The sequence below is a fragment of the Sebastes fasciatus genome, chromosome 12, assembly GCF_043250625.1.
Source record: "Sebastes fasciatus isolate fSebFas1 chromosome 12, fSebFas1.pri, whole genome shotgun sequence".
Taxonomy (NCBI): domain Eukaryota; kingdom Metazoa; phylum Chordata; class Actinopteri; order Perciformes; family Sebastidae; genus Sebastes; species Sebastes fasciatus.
Window position 1 is genome coordinate 5,051,467 of NC_133806.1, and position 24,852 is coordinate 5,076,318.

General features: G+C 39.5%; 2 protein-coding genes across 6 annotated transcripts in view; one reads left to right on the forward strand and one right to left on the reverse strand.

The window, feature by feature from the left end:
- Positions 1 to 4,557, forward strand: part of LOC141778446 (protein rapunzel-like) — a 14,329-nt gene extending 9,772 nt beyond the window's left edge. For both annotated transcript variants that reach the window (XM_074652723.1, XM_074652722.1), the window contains exons 2-3: positions 1,654 to 1,717; positions 1,870 to 4,557. In XM_074652723.1, coding sequence (XP_074508824.1) covers positions 1,896 to 3,071 — 1,176 coding nt within the window. In that variant the 5' untranslated portion in view covers positions 1,654 to 1,717; positions 1,870 to 1,895 and the 3' untranslated portion in view covers positions 3,072 to 4,557. The remainder of the gene's footprint in view (positions 1 to 1,653; positions 1,718 to 1,869) is intronic.
- Positions 4,558 to 15,816: 11,259 nt separating this feature from the next.
- On the reverse strand, positions 15,817 to 24,778 carry LOC141778456 (uncharacterized). 4 transcript variants are annotated; one of them, XM_074652746.1, is made up of 8 exons: positions 22,872 to 22,961; positions 22,547 to 22,595; positions 20,163 to 20,342; positions 19,947 to 20,057; positions 19,598 to 19,654; positions 17,665 to 17,832; positions 17,148 to 17,264; positions 15,817 to 16,075 (listed from the first exon to the last, which is right to left on the reverse strand). In XM_074652746.1, the coding sequence occupies exons 3-8, from the start codon at positions 20,331 to 20,333 to the stop codon at positions 16,007 to 16,009; spliced, it is 693 nt and encodes a 230-aa protein (XP_074508847.1). In that variant the 5' UTR covers positions 20,334 to 20,342; positions 22,547 to 22,595; positions 22,872 to 22,961; the 3' UTR covers positions 15,817 to 16,006. The 4 variants fall into 4 exon arrangements, with proteins under 4 accessions (XP_074508847.1, XP_074508844.1, XP_074508845.1 ...); XM_074652743.1 differs by having other exon boundaries at positions 15,817 to 16,078; XM_074652744.1 differs by lacking the exons at positions 22,547 to 22,595; positions 22,872 to 22,961 and adding an exon at positions 24,640 to 24,778 and having other exon boundaries at positions 15,817 to 16,078.
- Between the last annotated feature and the right edge of the window lie 74 nt (positions 24,779 to 24,852).

The window sequence follows — 24,852 nt, forward strand, 5'->3', positions numbered from 1 at the left end:
TGGCTGAGGGAGAAACAGCTTCTCCTTCAGCCAACATTTAAAAACAACAACAACAACAGAAACCTGAATTAAAACATGTGACGACAGCTTCATTAGCTCGAGCTGCTGCGTACACGATGAAGGTATGTGAAGGTAGTAGGCCAAAATGTGATTTCCACCCAAATGACACATTTGCAAAACTGCAAAAGGACAAGTCTGAACATGCCCAGAAAGTCAATCTGGTTTGCTTTACAGTCAGCTTTTCCTCTGTTTCCTGGCCTTTGGGAGGAGGTGTCTGTGTTAAATAAGGTTTCCAGTGCAAAGTGCAAGACAGGAAATTATTTCCTTTATATCAATAATAACCTAACATCGCTGAATACTTGCTTTACCTTTAGTATTACTATGTCAGGGACATTGAAAACAATGATTTACCTTCCAAGTGAATGGTGGAATGTAATGAAGTACATTTACTCAAGTACTGTACAATTTTGAGGTCCTTTTACTTTACTTGAGTATTTCCATTTAATGCTACTTTATACTTCTACTCTACTACATTTTGGAGGCATATATTGTATTTTTTACTCCACTACATTTATTTGATAACTTAAAGCTGAAGTAGGCAGATTGGAGCAAATATGATTAAAAAAAGTTATTTCTATAAAACGGTCGCTATATGGTGACAGTAGTACATGAAACAGGTAACCTGAAAAAAATCATATTCCTCTGTGTCCTCCGGTGCTCCTAATGGCATCCGCAGGATTTCACAGACCGGAGGAAAACAAGCAGTAAGAGCTGATCTGAGGTCTGCTGTCCATCTGCTGTCTATGAGAGCCGGCTGTCAATCCCTCGCGAACTCCGTCCAAACGGTCAAACTAGGCAGCGCTGATCAAATATGAATCAATATTATGTTACGTTAATGCCTATTTCTTGCCTCAGATGTTTCAGAATCATCTTGTAGTGCACGGCTTAGCTGTAAAATGAGAGTTTGTGACGCCGCCGCCATCGTGAATTCTCTTGAAGGAACGCCAAACTACCTACTAGATTTTTTAAATCCTGAAAACAGAGCCATGAGGAGGTGCAGAAGTGTAGTTTTCTCTCAAAACAGCTGAATTGCAATATGATGAAAGGTTATTATGGAATTTTTGCCCAAAGATGCCAAAAATATATACTGCCTACTGCCACTTTAAGGGTATTTCCCAAAATGTCAAACTGTTCCTCTAAGCATAAAAGTTCCTTATTTTCCTTGAGAATAGTAGACGGGCTGGCTGACAAGGAGTTAGGAGAGATAATGGCATTTATTATTCTTACTTAATGACATTGCAAGTTCTCCATAATAAACATGAGCTCAGTGTAAAAGTGACGGTCAGTCAGCGCTCCTCCATGTTGTCTTCACGTTCCACAAGTCACACTGCACTAAGGGAAATATGCTGCATTGCTTGTTTAAGATAAATAACAGCTTCTTCTCATAATGCCCACAATGTAAACTCATCGAGCCTTTTAATGAAACGGTTGATTCACCCGACAGTAAACACACAAATAACATACAGACAGTTCAGCCCATACCGGCCTTCCGTCACTGCTGAGTTCCCTTAGCATTGTTGACTCATTGCTCACTGGGTGTGGCCATCAGCCAGCACTGAAGCTCACTTGGCTGTTTCTCTCTTTCCTTATCAGTTTTTGCTGCGTTGTAAGAGGAGTGAAGGAGCAGGCCGCAGTCCTTCAACACTGAAACAGAACTGTAAGTAAACCTAGAAAACGTGTTTCTGTCGGTAAAAGTGATGTTTGATACTTTATGCCTCTTTTGTATTTAGTTTATACTTGTATGTTTGTACTTAGAAGAGGTTTTCTTGCTTAAAGTTTCTAACCATGTCAATGTTTTTCTCGTGTTAGAATCAGTCTGCGAGACGTCAGCAAAGATGGCAAGCCAGCTGCAGCAGCTTGTAGCGGATAAGAAGGACATGGTGGAGACTGTGATGGAAGTGTTTGAACAGGGAGCTGAAGTGGTGGCCAGTATCGCCGGCGACCTTTTCCCCATTTTCTCCATCGCCGCCCCGCTTGTTAAACTGGCTCTGGACAACGTGGAAAGCAAAGAGGCCGCGTTCATGAAGGACCAGTTTCAGAAGGTGCGAGAGCGTCTGGAGGTGATCTCAGAGGAGATTAAACGAATCAACGATGAGATCAAGAAGAGCGGATTGGATGCCGTGTATTTCCCAGTGGAGGAGAACATCACTAACCAGTTCAGGAAGTACATGGACATCCTCAACGCCAAACCCAAGTTCCGGGAGGTCAAGAAGAAGCTTTTCCTGGATCATTTTGCCAAGACCGGCGGTGACAAAAACCTGATCACCCTCTACAACTCGGTGACGGGAGATAACTTCTCTGGGGAATCTGTGCTGGAGATCACCCTGAACTACGAGGAGAAAAGTCGCCGGCCGGTGGAGGACTTCTGCGCCAGGCTGAAGAAGCTCTTCTGCATCGGGCTCATCGCACTTTTGGGCCACGCAGCCCTGAAGGGATACGACGAGGAGGACGCGCTCCTGAAAGACTGGGGTGAGAAGATGAACACTGTCCAGGCTAAAATGAATGCTGTCATTGAAGACTGCATCGTCAGCTTCCCCAAACAGGCTGAGATGGATTCCCGTCGACTGGTGAGAGACGAGTCAAACTTAACCAACCAGCAGCTAGCCGATGCTATCATAGAGCATTTGAAGAAGAAGTACGACTGGGTGGGCTGGTCCGTGCGTATATTCAAGTCCCCTTCAGGCCTGTTCGCCAACAAGAAGGATTTCCACTGCCCGACAGGGAAGAGCCGCTTCCAGGTCCCTTCGACAGACGAGAAACTCAACGTCTGGGTGTCCTACAGCTCTTCGGCCGAGCCTGTGGATGAGAATCACATCCAGCAGCTGATCCAGAGTCAGAAGAAACTCACGGTGGTGGGTGTAGCGGAGGTCCTGTTTGAGAAGTTGCCCGGCGCCTGCGTGGTCCACACGGTCAAAACCAGCAAAGACCTGGCCTGCTCCTGGAGCTTCAAAGACGAGCTCCACTACTGGGGGGATCACAAGAACTTCTACGTCTGCGTTCACTCGGCTTGAAGGTTTAGACGCTGGAAAAACTCTCAAAAGTCACTAATAGGTTACTTCATATTTACACGGATAATCACAGAGTGTATCGCTGCCTTGGTATTGAAATGCTACACACTATGTGCCTTAATTGCACCTCTCTAATAGTCTTTTTACTTTTTTATTGTCTCTTTTTCTAAAGATGTTTACTGTTAGTTTCTTGCAGACGTGCATCAAGTCAAGTCAGCTTGATTTATACTGTATAGCCCAATATCACAAATTTGCCTCAAGGGGTTTTACAATCTGTGAAGACACCGTCTGTCCTTAGACCCTCGATTTGGATTAGGAACAAAACCTTTAATGGGGGGAAAAAGGAAGAAACCTCAGGAGGGATCCCTCTCCCAGGACAGAAAGACATGAAATAGATGTCATGTGTACAGACTTCCACAAAAAAGTAACATGAACTAGATTCTTTCACTTTGAATAATGACCTTTTTGATCCCATGCAGATGTGCTTGGTTTATTTCTCAGAACAGACAGAAGAGCTCAGCCCCTTCGTTTAGGCTGTGTCATATCCCATTGTCTCTTTTTGTTATGAAATTGCTCAATCGTGTAACGGAATAATCTGTCAATTGACTGTTGCCGAGAAATTCTGATGTAAGATCTACAACTGTTTTCTACTGTTGCTGTTTAAATGTCAGGAGGACGTGGTTGGTTTGTTTTGGGAAAGTTGTCGATTTAAAATCCAGCTGTCATACAGAGAGATTATGTGCTGCTGCTGGTGGTGATGAGCGGTGACCTCGCCTCGAGGACGCGTACGCCATGAGAGAGAAAATGATATTTTCACAGACTGGCAGATAATAGTATCCTTTGTTACTGGCTGCACAAGAGAGCACCAGCAACAAGTCCCTAAACAACGTTAGCTGTAGTGAAACTATGAAACTTTATTTACACACCCTGCCAGGAACATGCAGAGGCGTAGCTATGGCAACACTTTGTTTACATACAGATGCCTAGCATAGCTATTCTTGTGTCACGTCTTTTTTGGTTGTGCAACACAAACTGGAAAGTTGTACCTGCTCAAAGGTGGAGGATTTACTTCTATATAGGAATAAACAGATAGATGAATTTTGCACAATGGAAATCGTGGGTTTGGGATTTTTGTTTTTGTTTTTTTCTAGAGATTTTGATCAAAATGTGTATTTGGAGACGCTGCAGAAAGACCACTGGCTGTTTTAACTGTTTTAGATCATTTGTTGTATATTGTAAACCGCTGTAATCCGTTTCTTCTTTTGTTTAAGTATTGCTTATACATTATTACCTAAGTCTGTGTTTCTTTCTTTGTGTGTTGATGTTTATATGTTATTAAGTAAGTCTTTTTTTCTTCTTTCTTTGTGTATTGTTTATTTCTATTTCCATACAGTATATTTGGGTTATCAGTGTCTTAGATTCTAAATCCTGTTGGTACACCAACACAATGAATGTAATAAACCTTCCAAATAAACTCAGTCATACATCATTTGTTTTTGTTGGCCTGGTTGTTATAACACACAAACCTCTGACTGTCTGTCTGGTTACAGGACTGAAAGCAATCTTTTTTGTTTGTGGGGGGGATATAATAATTGGAGATAATTGGTCATGGTTTTGTGGGTATATTATCTGCGTTAAGCTCTAATGTGCAAAATCATTCAAAAACTGCTCAATTGCAGTTTTATTCATGCATTTATTATTCAAAACATCAACAACTTACAACAGATGTGGTTGCTAATGTTTGTGGTTACTCGTCTTATCCAAATGGGTGTCCTGTGCATGCATTACACCAGGGGTCAGCAACCTTTACTGTCAAAAGAGACATTTTAGGTAAAAAAAATAAATACAAATCTGTCTGGAGCTGCAAAACATTTGTAATGAAGCTAACACAGCTTATAGTCTAAGTATATAGTATATGAGACTAATGCAGTGAGGGCCAAAGTGCAAATGTACTACGGAGTATTAGGGCCACACTGAGGGAAAGAAATTAAAGAGATTTCCAGAATAAAGTCATAATTGTACGAGAAAAAAAGAAAATAACACGTAAAATTATTACTTTATAATATCATGACTTTATTCTCGAAATCTCAGATTTATTTTTTTTCCTCAATGTGGCCCTAATACTCTGTCGTACCGTCGTACCATAGACCCACAACAATGATAAATAAAAATAAAAATATAAATAAAAGACAGTTATTCATTTCCATTTTTAAAAATCCACAGGGAGCCACTGGAGAGGAGCTAAAGAGACGCATGTGGCTCCGGAGCCGCAGGTTGCAGACCCCTTCATTAAACTAACAAAGCTTTAACTTTAATACTTTATTGACTCTTGAAAGCTAAATATATTGTACCACATCAAATTCCACTCCACCGGGATGTCATAGAGCGAGGCATTTTAACACCCAACGGGTCTGTCGAGAAATCTGGGGGGAAAAAAGAGAGAAGAGAAAAAGGATATTATGGTTAGCTAGTTGGGAAACACCCATAGTGCTCTATAATTATGTGGTTGTGGCTTTTCTATCTTCGGCGTATAAAGACTCATGGCCCCGGCAGTACATCGCACTGGAGGGTCAAGTGCCGCGACAGAAATGAACAAGTGCAAAGAAAAACAAGTGGGTCAAAGATGATGAAGATTTTACTGAGATTTCTTGGACATTTAAAGGAACAGTGTGTAACATTTAGGGGTTTCTATTGGCATAAAGGGAATATGATATTAATGAGTATGTTTTCTTTAGTGTTTAATCACCTGAAACTGGGTTTTTTTACCTTAGAATAAGCCGTTTATAGCGCAGAGCCGGCCGCCATGTTTCTACAGTAGCCCAGAATGGACAAACCAAACACTGGCTCTAGAGAGAGTCATTCGCATGTTCACGTTTTTGCATTAGTCACCGTAAGTCTCCGAGACGCTTGGCACACGGCTGAAGTTTCAGTTAGGTGCCGCCAGATCCTACACACTGCACCTTAAAACAGGAAGGAAAACCAGAGTAAAGAAGTAAAGAGATATCACTAAGTGCTGTAGATCAATATGGATAATACAGGATGTATAAAACTAGAATCAACATTTAGATTTTTACTATGTTGACATACAGAAGTCAACACAGGGAACTCAAGCTAAATGTGACCTCTGACCTTTCTTGATAGGAAGCCAAATAAATCAAATTTACAGTGAACGAGGTATTTTTAAAGCTTTATTACTCTCCTGTTCACTAGAGAGAACTGGTCAACCTGTGTTGGATTGCCCAACATGCTAAAGAGAAGCCCTGATCAGACAGAGCATGTTTTTATCAACCTGGGGCAGCTTTTTGTAATTGTTTTCAATGAGAGTGAAGCGTTTTACACGCTGCTTTTGCATTGCTGAGCGCCTCGCGTTAGAGATCAATCTGAGGGCTCACAAGACAGGTAAGAACTTAGCAAAGAAGAGTACAGTCTTGTCTTTGCTCTTTCCTTTTTAAAAACTAGGGACAGTAGTAATTCAAAACATGCAAACTCTTTGCTCACAACTCATTGAAATACAGTAAGTAACCTTTGACAAGGGGTTGTGAGATGACTTCGCTTAGTTCATGAACTGAACATGATAAGCCAAAAGGTTGGAAACCTGTGGTCTAGTGCCACAGTCCTCTCTGAATCTGCAACTACTCCTACATAATGTTCAAGGTCATTTAAAATGTATACAGCAAGTCTCAACAGACTCTAAAAAGATTAGAAAATAGGAAAAAGAAGAGAACAGAAAGAAAAGGGAAACACGACTGTGCTACCCTGAAATACCCGGAAAGAAATTCAATAGCTGCAGAATAAAATGTAGAATAGCACACATGGAGTTAACGCTTATATAACAGGAGAAAAGGAGCCCAAAGAAGAGATGGGATTTTGTCCAGTGCCAGCATCCAAAATATAAAAAAATCTGTATCAACTGCAGGAACTTTGTCATAAGTTTGGGGGATCAGAGAGTCTTGATTTCGGGGAAAAAATACTCCTATTACCAAACCTGGCTCACAGAGGAAACAGGCCTTGTTGTCTGGATACCTATTTGCCAGTGGAACAAGACTGAGACAGAGAGGATTTAAAACTTTCCCTTTGCTTCTTAACGAAGCGAATCTCTCACAAGTGCTTTCCAAATTTCCACTGGCAAAGTGACCCAGTTGCATCGATGCTCAGTGAGCTGAGGCCCGCAAACTGCTTCATCAGCAACTTTGAGAAATAAAGCTTACAGAAAATTAGCCTGATATTGATCAAAACAGACAAACATCTGCACTATGGGAAGAGCTTTTAGAATATTCTGGATATATTTCAAATCTGCAATAACATTTTGGCCATTTGGGGGAAAATGGACAAGAGATCATCATCTTTTATTAAGTTGATGTGACAATCTTTTTAGCAAACAGTGTCTTATTTACACATCCAGCAGATACGGAGCAACATTATCATTCATTTGTTTCTGGCCATCTGAGGAATGTAATCCCAATATTCACTCTCTTTTAGCTCCGCTTTTGGTCTCTACCAACTCCTGAGGGAAATATCTGTCTCTTTAGCTGATAAATGTTCCACTATGTTCACCAGCTGGCTGCTAACTGTGTCTGTCTGCTGTTCGCTGCTGAGCAGGTAGTTTACAGTGGGTTTTTAAAGACTTTTTTTTTTGCGCTGTGTTGCGGACGAAAACGTTGAGAGTGAACCAAAATATTCTTTTTTAATTTCTATGATTTTACACCTTGACCTTGACCTTAAAGGGACTGTTTGTAACTTTTTAAGCGTATAAATGTACCGGGTCGGGACACCTGCGCTCTCGCGTATGGCCTCGTCTCTCCTCCTCTGCCTGCTCGCCTTCACTCACACAGCGCGCGTTCTCGCTCTGCTCGCTCCACCTCTAGACGTGAACGCGCGCTCACTCCACACTGCAGAAGAGTTAGTTTAGCTCTGAGAATATCTAGTGAATGTACAGTGGACGTTTGTGCAGAAATAACTGCTGCAGCTCCTCCAGACCAACAGAGGTTTTCCGTGTCTTGTGAAGTGACGGGGCTCCGCAGAGAGAAACATTATCGCCTCCGACCGGGTGGAGACGGTAACGTTACTCTCTGCGGAGCCCCGCTGCCTTAGCCGGGGCTGAAGCAGCGGGGCTAAGACAGGAAAAGCCAACACTAGGATCAGCATTGATACATGGAGAGACCTTCGTCTGGTCAGCTAACATTACTTCCAAGCAGCTGAAATATAGAGTGATATTGTGGTTTTAGCTGACGTGTGTCGCCTCACTGTTTTGAGCAATGCTCCTTCAGGTATATTTAGAGCGAGCAAACGCGACTTTTGTTGACTTAACGGCCACAGGTGTCGCTGTTAACAAGCATTTCTGAAAGTTACAAATAGTCCCTTTAAGGGAATATTAATGGAGTCAATGGGATCTATAGGGAGAATAATGCACAACACCAAAACATTGACTTGTTCCAAAAGAGAACAATTTAAAAAAGCTAACATAAAAACACACAGAAATGAGGAAAAAAGTCAGTAGCGCTGCCAATGAGCCAATGAGGATTTGAACCTATATTTATCTAAATTTATGAAACTAAAAAACTGTGAAACAAAATAAGACCTCTGTGCAGGAGTAAAATAATACGATAGAACTAATAGAGTCATGTTTGAGTTTTTGCTCCTTCAGCTCTGTTCTCCCTGTGTATGGGAAGGCTGCTACAGGCCGGTTTCTGTCCACGCCCAGGTGGGTTAAAGGGGCTGCTGACACAAAACATTCGAATAGGGGAGGTGATGCTTTTAATCAGACCAGAATTACTCTACCATGAATATGATTTGGCCACACAGACCTGCATTGAGCCCGGCCCATCAGGTGACCTCAGGAACGCAGAAAAACATCACGTGGCAACGAAACGATTCGCCCGCTTTGCAGGAATACATTGTGCTGCCACCCGTCACCTCCGTGTAACCCTCAACTCTGCCGTAATTGAGTCTCAATGGGAATAGCAGTCATTTTGGTTAAAAAAAAAAAAAAAAGAAGTGGTCACATAATTGAATCGGATGGTCAGATGGTGCGTGGGAGGGGCTAGCTTTCTGAGAGGCATCGTCTGCTTCTCAGGGCTCTGAATGCAGCTTACTTTAAGATTAGGAAACCAATATGTTTGGTGTCTACACATACTGTATATAAGAAGTGGACGTTGTCACCGTGACGTCACCCATTGGTTTGTGGACTGCCGTTTTGAAGCCTCGAGTTCGGCATTTTGGCCGTTGCCATCTTGTTTTTTTGCAACCAGAAGTGACACGAGAGGGTGGAGCTAAGTACAACCGAACGCTGAATAAGACATTTTTAGGCGACAAAAATGTTCTAATTAACTTTGATAAACTGAAAACACACTGTGAAAGGGTTAAAGTTGTAATATGAAATCACGGACAACTCCCAATCCGGTCAACGCCGCGGTTACGACCTGTCAATCACAAGGTAGCCACGCCCTAAATTATCCCCTGCTTTATGGTCTATTTGACTCTAAATGGGACCATAATTTACTAAATGAACACCATGCTGTATTGAAGAAGACTTGAAACTAGTGTTTGAGACTATAAACTCATGTTTACAATGTTTACTGAGGTAATAAATCAAGAGAGAAGTAGACTCATTTTCTCATAGACTTCTATACAATCTGACTTTTGCAACCAGAGGAGTCGCCCCCTGCTGGCTGGTAGAAAGAATGCAAGTTTAAGGCACTTCAGCATTGGCTTCACTTTTCAGATCCAGAGGTTGCCTTCTGTTTCTATCATGAGAAACCTGAAATAGTCTGTTGAACGACGTGAATGAGACTTCAAAGAAAACCAAATGAAGTTAGGAAGTTGCTAATATGCTCCCACGTAGAGCTGATGTTTGAATCCTTGATCCTTCTTTGAAGGACTTCTTTGTGGCTCAACTACTGCAGTTTACATCCAGACTTATAATAGCTTTCAGTTAAGTGTTCTATCAGTGGTAGGGATGACATGTTTTTACTAATTATTTTTTACTTCAAATGTTGTCATAGGCCAGAAAATGTACCCATGTGTAATTGTTTTTTATAATCTTGAAGAGTTGCTTTCCAAAGTATGTGCATTATCTGAGAAGTGTTCCTTTCTGTAGATATATTCCCTAAAATTAAAACAATATGTCAGAAGGGCAGTGCAAGTTGCAGCTTTTGATGTTGTTTGACAGTGGGGAAAAGTGGAGCATTAGAGAAGTTAGCTTTTAGCTTTAATGGATAATGCTGCTCTTGATGAGTCAAAAATTTGGTGATCAACATTAAAAATGATCTTTTTTCTGTGTTGAATTAAAAGATATCCAGATATCTTATAGAAAACCGTCATTAATTTGATCCGCAACAGATTTCTCAAAGAAAAAAAAACCTTGCTGGATCACATGGTGCCAATTATTAGTTTATTTTTTCTATAGATTTTTGAAATTGGCTACACTTAATACTCAATATCTTTACATCATCAGTGTATCAATTGTTTTGGTTTTTGAGTGATAATATGTCGCAGCGCAGATGTGGCCAAAAATCCATTAATTCAGTTTTAAAGTTATTTATTGGGGTCACTTTATTAATGCCAATTTTATGACTTCCGCATCAAGTAAACTGAGAGCCATGAAGAATTTGTGAGAGAAAAATACTCTAAAACCACAAACTTCTTGACTTCTAATCTCTGTCCATGTCACCGTGTTGTCCATCAACACCTCCTGGTCCCCCTTCCTCACCCTCGTTACAATGATCCTCTGTCCTCCCTCCTCACATACCAACGTCCGGGCAAGACCCAACAAGCTTACATGGTACTGCTATCTGACTGTGTGTCAAAGAAAATCCCCTCCTGTGGAGCTTTAGGGTGGTACACTTAGGTCTGGTATTGTTTTCAAAATGTAACCTGAGGCATCTTTCAGATCCTTTCATACCTCTTGCCTTATAAACACTGTGTGAGCAGTGACTCCAATGTCTGTTTTGCAATATAATAACAAACAATGACACCAGCACAAACTATACAAAGCCTTCAGCCTTCATCATTCTCCACCTCTTCAGTATTTAAAATAACGTCTGACTGGTTTCTCTCCCATTACGCAGCAAAACAAACAGTTAGAAAGAAGAAACTGTGGAGCTCCTCAGTAGATGAATGGTTACGGCGCATACCATAAACCCGTAACGTCCCGGGTTCAACTCCAGCCCTGGGACCTTTGTTGCATGTCATACCCCTCTCTCTTTCTCTCCTCCCATTTCCAGTCTGCCTGTACGCTGTCATCTGTCTAATAAAGGTGAAAAAATCGTTAAAAGTTCAGTTAATTTTGGAACCTTTTATATGTAAGACTTTCTTTTACAGGAAAACTGCTAACGCCCCTTTAAAATAAATAAATAAACACGTTTATTTATCACATTTAAAAAGTTGATCCAGCCCATTCTCATTCCCTGGGTGCCAAACACTGGGGCTTTGTCACAGCCATCGGTGTTCGATACCGCCGCTAACGGCACCCCTTAGCGGCGGAACTAAACTCACAAGGCGTTCAATAAACTATAAGATAAACCTATCCATGGCAACAGTAAACGCTCAGGGAAAGTGCACCAGGAGTGTGGTGACGTAGTCTTAACAAGTGAAAAAGACATAACGGACGTGAGGAACGCGAGCCAACGAGTAAAGTCAAGAGGACACACACAGAAGGCTCTTCTCATTTTTCATCTTCATCTGATCATTCACGGATATTTTCACAGCAACATGGCCGTCTGGAATGAAGCTAAGTGGTGAGTGAGAGTGGTGGGAAAATGGTCGCAAACGCCGCTTTGTTTCATGCACGTATCATAACGACAGCTTGTATATCTGCCGTCCTCGGTCTTATGGTTTCCCTTTTTGGATGATGAATACAGACCACCGCCGCCTGCTGGTGTGGAGAGTTATTGCCTCTCACGCAGGCGCAGAACGTACGAGCTAACTGGCCGTTGGCTGTAATCTTTGCGGTGTGTTCGAGTGCAGCATTTTTTTTTTGCAGAGACAAAGTTGACATGTGGCGACTCAAAAGTCGGCCTTCGTCGCAGCTAGTTCTTTGATGTCTGGTTAGTGTGTCCGGGCCTTTAAGCCCAACCATGTAGTTCTTTCCTAAACCTAACGACAGCGGTTTTGTTGCCTAATCCTAAAGTGACGCCAAAGGGGCGTGACTCTGCGGCGGTATATGACGAGTTGGGATGAGAACGTGCTGAATACCATTTCACATGTGAAAAATTCCCATATAGGCGTTTGGCTTTTGTACATTTCAAACGTGATAAATTCACATCATATTGGTGCTTGTGATTTTTGGATATCTCACGAGTGAGATGTAAGACATCACATGTGGAATCAACAATTTGAACACGTAATATCTAAAGTGAAACTTCACATTTCTCATGTGATGAACTCACATATATGCATGTGAGGTATTTGGACAGTTCATGTTCATGTAAAATACTGTATGATATTTCACAAATAAATATATTACATGTATGAAAACATGAATTTCACATGTACTGTTAAGCTAAGGGCTCAAGGGCACCTGAGTGGTGGTAATGAGGGTGCTCAGTATAATGTCAATATAAGCATCCTGAGTTTTGACTTTGGCCCTGGGAGCTGTGCCTTTAAACACAGGTTACGCAGACGTCTTACACCTCATCATTCAGGATTGATAATACATGAAAAACACAGACATACCTGTGGCTCTGCCTTAAGCCACTCTGTGTGTGTTTGTGTGTGTAACTGTGTTGTGCAGCAGGAATGCAACATGACTCAACAAGTACATTCGAGGCACCTGCTGTAATTTGAATGAGAACAGAAACACACAAAAATAAGACAGGTGCCTCCGTCATGTTCACGCATTTGTGAATGTAGAGATCTCTACTGCTCCTGTTCTGAGAAAACTGTCATGTCATGCATGCAGGAGGTTAAAAACACATTAAAGAATCTGTTTAGCTTCTAATAGCATCCCTGAATTCCACAATTTCCTCTCAGCTCAGTGTTTCACAGTTTGTAAAGTAGTAGAGTGCTATACTACAAAATCAGGGGTTGTATCTTTTGAAAAGAAAGCTGGATTGACTGAACCAAAGCAACATATAAACAATGTAATGAAGTCACATGGCTTTGGTGTGCTAGCTGGACGCATTGTGTTATTTAGAGGTGATTAAAGAGTACTTTACAGCTAGATTCTGTCTTAATCCATCTATTACAATACACTCCATATGGCTACAGTAACCTCAGATTGTCTTACATTGTCAGCTAAACTCTGAATGAAGTCTTATGAAAATCAGTCTTGCACCAGATCTGTAAAATAAATACATTTCAAACCAGTTTAAAGCTCAATCTGAAACTAATTTGGCACCGGAATGACACTGTCAATTTATCCAAAATTAGTAGAAATACAAATAAGTGTAATAGAAATACTTAAGGAATGAGAAACAGCTGAACAAAGATAATATCCCATACAAGGCCGTCTGGTCCACTTCATCTGCAGACGGGCTCTAGTCCTCATCTCAGCCATAACAAACTGATGTTAGTTTAAATAAATTCTATTTTTGTTTTAATTTTTAAGGATAAATAAGATTCCATGAACCAGCGTTCTTTATGATTTTCCCGCACTTTGAGTTGTTGCAAGTCCTATAATAATAATATTTGCCTTGAATTACATTTCATGCTTTGTCTTCTCCAACATTCTTCTCATTTTACCCAAAATTATCACCAAAGTTTAAAGGCTGAAAATGTAGAAAGATATATGAAAAAATAAATTGTATTTAGCTGTCACAAATAATGCATTGACATTTGACCAATATTCAATATTCCTTTTCAAGGATTAAAACCTATATCATCAATATTAATCAATATCAATGCTGCATAAAGTTGAGCTTGCTCCCTTCTCAAAATAATAAACACAGTAAGGTGCACAACTAAGGAAAAACCCGGCAGGTAAGGCCCAGGTATGCATGTGAATTTAAGAGAATGAACACCACCTAGTGGCAAATTAATGTCATCACAGGTTGAGGAAATGAAGTAAACTTCTTTAAATCTAATTCTCAAATGCATTCACATAATACTAGACAGGTTAATCATCTTCACCAGAACATGGCCAGTACTCCCTCAGATATCGTGGTGTACAAATATGGAACACCAAAATACACGTTATCAAGAGTTTGTTATCCTTAAAAACATTTTAAAAGGAAATTATCACATTTAATTCATGATGTCTAATTATCTTTTGATATGTTTAGATATATTTTCTTTTTTTCTGTACTGTTTTTTTTGTATGTATTACTTTGTTGTTACTGGATTGTTTTCCACTGTTTGGTTAGTTTTTCTGCACATTTTGTGTGCTTGTTGTTGTTAGTTTAGTTCTTTCTTCCTTTTTGGTTATTGTTTTTCTTCTCCTGGGTTCGGGAGAGGTCCTTTGTATAAGCCTGTGGCTTCTTGACCTCTCCTGACCTCCTTGATACCCACAGCTATGGCATCCATGCTGATAATTTTCCTTTTATCTGCAGAGATTAAATTTGAAAAACTCAAACACAATGTCACCATTTTTACCTTTCTTCAATTAGGTTTACTTTAAAAACATAATTCAGAAGCTGATAATTTTACGGCTGTCAAAGTTAACGCGAGAATAACACGTTAACGCAAAATCCTTTTAACGCCACTAATTTCTTTAACGCATTGACACAACTTGCATTTTTAGCGGGCTCAGTTTTAAAGCTAGAGTGAAGATACTGGTATCATATGAAACTAGAAAATCTAACGAATCCATGTCATACTAGCTTGTAGTGAAGGAGGCTAAATAACGCTCCAAACTTGTACTAAATTTTGCCGAGGAAAAACTGGCATGGCCATTTTCAAAGGGGTCCCTTGACCTCTGACCTCAAGATATGTGGATGAAAACGGGTTCTATGGGTACCCACGAGTCTCCCCATTACAGACATGCCCACTTTATGATAATCACATGCAGTTTTGGGCAAGTTATAGTCAAGTCAGCACACTGACACACTGACACACTGACAGCTGTTATGATTTGAGCATATATTTTTATGATAAACGAAGTACCTGTGAGGGTTTCTGGACAATATTCGTCATTGTTTTGTGTTGTTAATTGATTTCCAGTAATAAATATATACATACATTTGCATAAAGCAGCATATTTACCCACTCCCATGTTGATAAGAGTATTAAATACTTGATAAATCTCCCTTTAATTTGCAATTAATCATAGACAATCACGTGATTCAATTTTTTAATCAATTGACAGCCCTAAAAAAATATAGATTTTAAAACATTTTTAAAATCACATTGTGCCAGACTATGGACGGATTTTTCTCTTTAGCATAAAATTGTGGTGTATTTGTGATAAAAAGCAGTTTTGATTATGTTAAGCTGATATATTAAAGGATTACAATGACGCATTGCTTGTCATACATCATCATCTCTGAGATTGGATCACAGACTGTATATAAAGATGGACGACATGACAGCTCCCCAAAAGTGAAGCCAAAACATCTGGATCGCCCCCTGGTGGCCGGCTGCGGTATAGATCATAAATCCCACCCGCTCCATGTTAATGGATGGGACATGAGCCAAACTAAAAAGTTAAAGTACACGTCAAATTAATTTTTCCAAAAGATGGTTTGGTATGTTCAAGTGTTCATATTTCTGATAAGTTTGATTTTAATTAGTTATTTGATGCTATAAAAAGGAGGTGACGTCACAGCTGTGAGACTCTCTCGCTGACACGCTGCGGCCGTGCTCGGCTCATGATTGGTTCGGGCGGGTGAGCTCGATACCGCGGCTCCACCCACCGATCACTACTGCGCAGACTCTGGCTCCAAATGACGTCATTCCTAACCGGGATATTTTGGCTTCACTTGTGTACAGTGGGAGGAAGTGGAGACGTGTCGTCCATCTATATATACGGTCTATGGTTTGGATGAATGATGATTTGATTGGTTTTAAGCACCAGGACTGGTCATGGGGACTTCCTTCAAAATTGGCTGGTACATCTCATCATCTCCGCCACCCTGCTGACACACAACAAAGGAAACTTTCATAAAGTAACAACATAAAGTTCAGTTAAGTTTATAGTGTTACTCATGTTGTACTAACACTACAAGCACTAATCTAGCTGTTAGCACATACTGTGCACCTACTACAACTTAGGGATGTCACGATACCAGAAATCTAATAGTCGATACCAATACCAGTTTCCACGATTCTCGATACCCAATTCGATACCACGGTACAAAAAAAACAACAATAAATCCCATGTAATTCAACATGCACTCTTTTATTAAAAACATTTGAACATTACAAAAAACAGAGGTATATAGCCTTTAAGTAATAAATCAAAAAGAATTTACCCATTTCGTTCATTTTGGCATATCAGTCAATCGATCGTCGGATGACGGACGCCACATACTGACCGTGAATGCATCTGATCCGTCATCTCAGAGCAGCAGTTGTCACACACGGGACGAGAGAGTTGACAGACCGAGAAATGGCAGAGGATTTGTTGTCGAAGTGAAAAGCAAACGCACCTATTTGGCAATACTTCACGTTTAATCTCAATGCTGTAAGGGACCCATAACGTTAATGAGGTTATCGCCGCGAGGTGGATGGAGCCTTCACAGCCGGTGTGCATGGAGCAGCGGTGCCAGGTAGACCCCCGCAGCAAAAGCGCTACCGGAGAGGCCAGACACACCGCCACTCGACGGTACAGATCAGAGTCAGCGCTCTGCACATATTGACCGTAATCTTTCTTGTAAAATGTCCGGTGTAATCGGTAACACCGGTGTTGTCACAAGTTTATTAACTGGTGGGAAATTTTCCTCACCATCACATCCCTACCAATGACCATTACAGGCATCGTACGGTACCTTCGGTACTGTAGAAAAAGAGTACCGCCACGTTTTTAGAATTTGGGCATCGACTTGGTACCGAAGTATCGGTTCTCGTGACATCCCTACTACAACTACTGCCATTACTAACGCTACTGATGTTGGTAGTCTAGCAGCAACCATGAATACTACTGCAAGTACTACTGATCACTATTTTACTTAGATTGTGCTTGGTTGTGTTTGCCTTGGTTCATACCTCTTCCTTCCTCGGGTTGCACACAGCCCTGAAGCCCAGAACACAAATGGTGATGCTGGCAAACAGCTGGAGACTGACCAGGACCATCATAGTAATGTCCATGGCTTTCATCAAACGCTGACAGAGACAAGAAATAAAAAAGAAAGAATTCAATTTGATTCAAAGAGGATTTAAACTTCACTTTAAATTATGAATATTAATGACTTACGATGTACAAACCAATGCAATACAGAGATTCCTGCACTGTGACCCCTTTTCTATCATTGAGTAAAGTGATGAGCCCTGACTAAGTGACATATTTTATATTATATTCCATACCAGAACAGAACAACTGTTAAACTGTACAATTAGCAACGCAATAACTGCAGGAAGTTTGTGTAAAACGAGAGATTAGGATCAATTTTGAGCAGATTATGCCACAGACAGACACTAACATGTTGACGGTTCTTTTTTAAGGGGTTTGTTGACAATAAGAAAAATACAGCATAAAAACTGCTTAATCCTTCTGGATGCTTACCTTGAAAAAGTACTCCACACTTCTGCAGTCGTCCTGAGAACTACGCTGACCGTAGGTGTCATCACAAAGACTGATAGAAGAGAAATCTTGAATGTCGTGTAAATACAGCCCGATGCCAAGCATGGCGATGATAGATCCAACTATGTTCAACAACACAGCAAAGCCCACCTGAAAGGAAAGACTCCATTAATCTTTTGACTTCCCAGTGTACGTTTTTACACATTTATTTAAGTCCTTCTCAGATATGGAATACATAACATTGGTTGCTTAGGGCTTCATTCAGACATGAGGACATTTACGGAAAGAGCCACAATACTGGCACGATCACAGACTGTATGAAATAAGTGGACGTAGCCTTCGTGACGTCACCCATTGGTTCGTGGATTATAGTTTTGAAGCCTCGATTTTGGCATTTTGGCCGTTGCCATCTTGTTTTTTTGGAGCCAGAAGTGACCATATTTGGATGAGAGGATGGAGCTGGGGAGGTTACATACTGTAGGTTACCAGCCCAGCGGGGTCAGGTACCGTTAGCTGGTTAATTACCAGTTAACGCTACCACTAGCTTGGTTAGCAATATGCATCCGTAATTCATGTTAACTGTGATATTAATTGGGATGTTTGGCTAGTGAAAAACGATCATGTCTAGAAGGTGACTCCCAAGTTGCGAAAACTGTGGCGAGACTCGCTGCTTGACAACCTGTCCTAACCTTAATTACTCAAGGTCAATGCCTAACCTTAACTACTCAAGGTCAATACCTAACCTTAACTATTCAAGGTCAATGCCTAACCTTAACTATTCGATGTCAATGCCTAACCTTAACTATTCAAGGTCAATGCCTAACCTTAACTATTCGATGTCAATACCTAACCTTAACTATTCAAGGTCAATGCCTAACCTTAACTATTCGATATCAATGCCTAACCTTAACTATTCGAGGTCAATGCCTAACCTTAACTATTCGAGGTCAATGCCTAACCTTAACTACTCAAGGCAAATGCCTAACCTTAACTATTCGAGGTCAATGCCTTACCTTAACTACTCAAGGCAAATGCCTAACCTTAACTATTCGAGGTCAATGCCTAACCTTAACTATTCGAGGTCAATGCCTAACCTTAACTACTCAAGGCAAATGCCTTACCTTAACTTCTCGAGGTCAATGCCTAACCTTAACTATTCGAGGTCAATGCCTAACCTTAACTACTCAAGGCCAATGCCTAACCTTAACTACTCGAGGTCAATGCCTAACGTTAACTATTCAAGGTCAATGCCTAACCTTAACTACTCAAGACCAATGCCTAACCTTAACTATTCGAGGTCAATGCCTTACCTTAACTTCTCGAGGTCAATGCCTAACCTTAACTATTCAATGTCAATGCCTAACCTTAACTATTCAAGGTCAATGCCTAACCTTAACTATTCGAGGTCAATGCCTAACCTTAACTACTCAAGGCAAATGCCTAACCTTAACTATTCGAGGTCAATGCCTTACCTTAACTTCTCGAGGTCAATGCCTTACCTTAACTTCTCGAGGTCAATGCCTAACCTTAACTACTCAAGACCAATGCCTAACCTTAACTATTCAAGGTCAATCCCTAACCTTAACTATTCGATTTCAATGGCTAACCTTAACTATTCAAGGTCAATGCCTAACCTTAACTATTTAAGGTCAATGCCTAACCTTAACTGCCATGCATTTTGTTGCGCAACCCCGTGTTGTACAATGACAATAAATAACCCCAAAAATTGGTTCTTGCAGAGTGTCTATTCAACAGATGATGATTGAGCTTTTAACTTCATGACAATGATCATAGAAGGCAGAACATAAAAGTGACCAGGGTGTTTATTCAGACATGAGACCAGATTGTTAAATTCCCATCACCCATAATAACATAAAGGGATGCATGTCTGAAAGGGCCTTTAGTCTTTACTTACCAAGCAAGAGCAGGGGCACCGGTCGGCAACGAGGGACACGATTCCAGTTAAGATGAACTGAAGAGAGGACATAAGATAAGAAAAATAAATCAAAAACCTATGTAGAAGCAGTAATATTTCCATGAATTATTTCTCATAAAGCAATGTTATTCTCGAGAATCAGTAGATGTCGTTATCCTTTTATGAAATCCTCCAGCCAATAAATCATTTGAATGCATTTTTAAAAGTTCTGTTTGGTAAAATATTATAAAAACATCAGGAAAATTCATGCTTTTGCCATTGTACTATATAGTAAAATAAATTAATATGCTCTCTTGGTAATATCAACACAATACAAAACATATTTTACCACGCCACCCAGCCAGTAAGCAACTCCCAAATGGGCAAAATCCCCAGGATGTAGGCTTGTTCGTCCCGGCCCAAGTCCGATATTGAACAGGCCCACCATGATCTGTATAGTCTGTAAAAGATTCAAAACAATTAGATCCAGTTGTTTTATACTTGAACAACTTAAAAACCACCACTTATTACTGCACATGACTAAATACACTTTAATTTATCTCACCCCAAGAGCTGTAATTGCATTGCTCCGCGTCATTTTCCTGTTCAATGAGCAGCACACGGGACTGTAGAAGAGAGTCTTGAGGATTTGACACAGCGGCGGTACCTTGCTCTCACTGTCAGTCGCCATGGTGATCACAGTCACTCCCTTTTCTCTGACAACAGTGATGGCCATCTCTCACACCTGCAACATGACATGGAGATATTGGGAAGGATGGCTGGATAGATGGAGTACATATCAATCTAAGTGGGGGATTTGCAGTGTTACAGCAGCCAAGTGACACACACATCACAGAACAAACAACACTCAAAGAGGTAGATCGGAGAATTAAAGTAATAAAAACATATCGGAAAGAAACTGAGAAGAACTTTCAATCGACCCGAGCGTGAAGCTCTTGGTATTTTGTATGTGTGTGGAAGAGAAAGTGTAACTGTCTTCAAATCTCAGCCTGCAAAAGTAAACGATAACTCACAGGTATCGATAAATAACCCTATGAACAGGAGCAGGTCCAGACGGGTGGCCCGGTGCCGCCCTACAACCATAGTGAGAAGGTTATAGGTAGTTGGTACTTGTTAGTATCATGGATGGATTACTGAACAGGCCTGATGGTTACAAGCCTAGGCCCTGGACCAGAGTCTCTGTACGAAGCGACTGTGATCATTTCTTGTTGGAAAGTAAAACAACTACAATGACACAAAACAACTACAAAGACACACAAGACAACTACAAAGAGACACTAAACAACCAAAAAGAGACACTAAACAACCACAAGGAGACACAAGAAGAAGAAGAAGAAAGGTACTTTATTAATCCCCGAGGGGAATTTCAATTTTTTTCACTCTGTTATTTTTTTACACAGTACACACAGGCCCGAAATACACACACATGCATTAGTGGAGATATGTCAGAGCGAGAGGGGGTTTGACATTTCTCAAGGGCACCTCGACAGTGCCCAAGAGGCAAACTGGCATCTCTCCAGCTACCAGTTCACACTCAGTACTTGGTCCATGTGGGGACTTGAAGCAGCGACCCTCGGACTGTCCCTATGGACTGAGCTACTGCCACTCCCCCGCCCACCACTAAAAAGACACAGAAAACAACTATAAAAAGACACTTAACCACAATGGGACACAAAACAACGAGGAAAAAATGTTAAACAACCGCAAAAAGAAGCAAAACAACCAAAAAGACACAAAACACCTACAAAGAGACACAAAACAAAGCAACATATTAATCCTGTCAGTTGCAGTTTAATACTGTCAAGAACCAGAAGAAACAGTATGATTATATAAGAGCGATTAAAGCTAATTGACAACTATTTTGATAATTGATTAATAGTTTGCCCTTTTATAAGACAAAATGCCAAAGATATTCTGGTTCCAACTTCTCATGTGTGATGATTTGTTGATTTTCAGAGTTTTTTATTATTATAAACTGAATATTTTTGGTCAGACAAAACACACCTGATTTTCACTATTTTCTGACCTTTTATGGATCAAACAATTAATCCGTTAATTCAGAATATAATCAACAGATTAATCAATAATGAAAACAATCATCAATTACAGTAATCCCTAGATTATACTGTATGTATTGTTCCTTATAAAATAGAAACTAAATAAGTCTAAACATGGTCTAGCTGCTTTAGTTGCCAAATCAGATTATTTTTTATGACGTCCCTCCTCCCAGAGCAGAGATTACTGTAAATGACAATAAGAGAAGTAATTGAATGCGGTCAAACCAGCCCCCACATTGGTTTGCGGTGCGTGTTTATTCTAGGCATTACGGTAAGAGCGAGTAGGAATTGACTTCAAAATAAAAGCACCTTTCTGATGAATGTGATGGGACATTTCAGATTCATTCAAGAGGTCTAAATACATTATATAAATGTATGCTGTAATTTAGAAGTTAGATCAATCTTTGGAAATGTATTATTTAATATTAAGTTTGACTAAGTATTTACACAATTGGAATAACATTTGTCTCTGACCTACATTTTGGAGGTGGTTGTTTTTCTTTTAAATTATCATTCATTAGCATTTCATTCAGTATTTATTCATTTATTTTTACTTATTTATGTATTTATTTGTTTAATCATTTATTCATGCATTCATTTGTTATTGACAGACTGAGTGACCTCTTGAATAAATCTGAAATGTCCCATCACGTTCATCAGAACGGTGCTTTTATTTTGAAGACACGCTCTTTACCGTAATGCCAAGAATAAAGACGCACCGTAAAACAAAGTAGCAGCTGCCTTGACCACACTGAAATTTGAGGAGTCGCAGAATAAATATCATTCAAAGCTGCAACAACAACCATTTTATATGAAATATTACAATTGTGAAAAGGTGCATTGTGAGTGTGCAGGTTTTAGGTTCACAAACCGGTTTTAGGTTTCAGTTTCCCAGAAAGTGATGCACTTCCTTGTCTATCCTAAAAAAAAAAAAGGGAATGTAAGTAGGTTAGGCCCGAATAAAAGCTTTCATAAAAATGTAAAGCCAAGATCTTGAATGCTGATCAACAACAACATACACACTAAGTGTTTGAAATGGTAAATTAAATTCAATTAAAACCATAATCTCCTCTCAGACCATAAAAACAAGATCACCATAAATAAAACATCCATAAAAAACAGTTCAGAGTCAATAAACAGGTTGTCTCATTATAAAGTCATGAAGTAATTGTGTTTTTTATGTGCAAAGAACTCACCTGGTTTGGAGCTACAGAGACTTCTGCGACTGTCTGCTGGTTTCCCGAAAGAGAGTTCACTTCAGGTAACAGCAACAAAATCACAACTTCCTGTCGCTCCTTGGCTCTTGGATTTTTTCAAAATAAAAGCGTCATTGTCAAAATTCTTTACATATTTAAATTTAAAAAAATTAAAAATTAAAAATTAAAAAATAAATAAATAAATAGGCTCTTTGCAATGAAGCTCCAGCCAACACACACTTTAGGAAAGCTTTCACTAGACACTTTAGGGGAAGTTGCAATAGCACAATGCCTTAAGGCTCTTCACAGTATTTTAGCATTTTAGGATTTTATTGGTTTGAATGATTGTATAAATGTATGTGGTTGTCTTCTATGTACACTATATATATATATATATATATATATATATATATATATGTTTGTGTGTGTGTGTGTGTGTGTGTGTGTGTGTGCGTGCGTGTGTGTGTGTGCTTTTGTCTGTTTTTAATGAGCACTGCACCGAAACAAATTCCAATCAACTGTGGGTTGACATAACAATAAAAGTATTGATTGATTGGTTGAAATTGCAGTACCCAAAGTACTTAGATCATTAACTTAAATAAAAGTAGCAACACCACAATGTAAGTATATAAAATAAGTAACAGGCCTACAGTCAAAATTGTATTTATTTTTGCTTTCAGTGTCAAAAATATAAACCTGTGATCACTGATTATTGATTGGGAACACACATATGTAAATTGATTGTAATGTACGATGTTGTATTATGTGATTTTATGTATGATGTGCTATTCTGTATTTTTTTAAATTTATTTTCTTTTTCTTAAAAGCCTAACCAGGGACGAGCTCTGCAAATTAGCTATGGCTAGAACTCCTATATACGTTGCATCGGTTGCACTTTAATTAAGTGTAACAATGCCTATGTATTGTCCCTGTCAAATAAACTAATAAATAATAAATAAAGAAGTACAATAAAAGCTGGGAATCTTCAAAAAGAGTACAAAACACTGAAAACTGTAGTTAGAAGTATAAATACACGTCATTGCCATTCAATCTGTGCAACATTTTGATGCAAATTTTACTTTTAAAATGTCAGTTTTGTAAGATATAGAGGATCAGATAAATGTGTTTATTTATTATTATTATTTTAGCTTTTTTTTTTAATTGCTCCATCTATTTTAAAAGGGACACATCAAAACTGGATATCTACTCTTGCCAGCAAAAATCTTTGAATTAAATAACAAAAAAAAAGAATCTAATTCTATTCTACATTCTTTTATAATATATTCAAACCAAAGTTTTAAAGATATATTTTGTCATTTATCGATCGATCAATCAATGTCGAAAACAACATTAGAAAATAGCAAAATTGCCATAAGAAATATTTTTTAAAACTTTATATTACAGGTCATTATGAAAAGTTTAACTGGGAATCAAAATATATATATAAAAAAATCATGTGTTTTTGTCATTTTAATATTAACATGTTATATGATACTCTTTTGGTTCTACATAACGAACGAGGGGAATGTAGTAATTTCATACTATGCTGATTCTAAGCAGGTATCATGTATGTAGTGGGTGTCCTCACTTACACAACATAAGTTTCAAACCATCAGCTGTCATGATGTTTCCTTAAAGTACAAAACAGATTTAACTTTCTTTATTTCCTTAGTTTGAGCATCTTGAGTATCTGTTATGACCCAAACGCAGACAAAGCCGGCAGACAGGAGCAATTCACTGATTTAATAAAAGGTATATATGGGCTTACTGGCAGAGATGGAAATCACAAGGCAGGCAAGGGAATCCAAAATCCAAAGATCAGGCAGACATTCAAACAGGTAGGTAACACATTTTAAAATCCAGGTTTTTAGGTAACAGACAACAGATTGCAATTGTAACGTTGACAAACTGGCCAACTGGAGTGAGTGTAAAGGTGCCGGCTAAATATCTGCAGGGCTGATGAGGAAAGAGGGAACAGGTG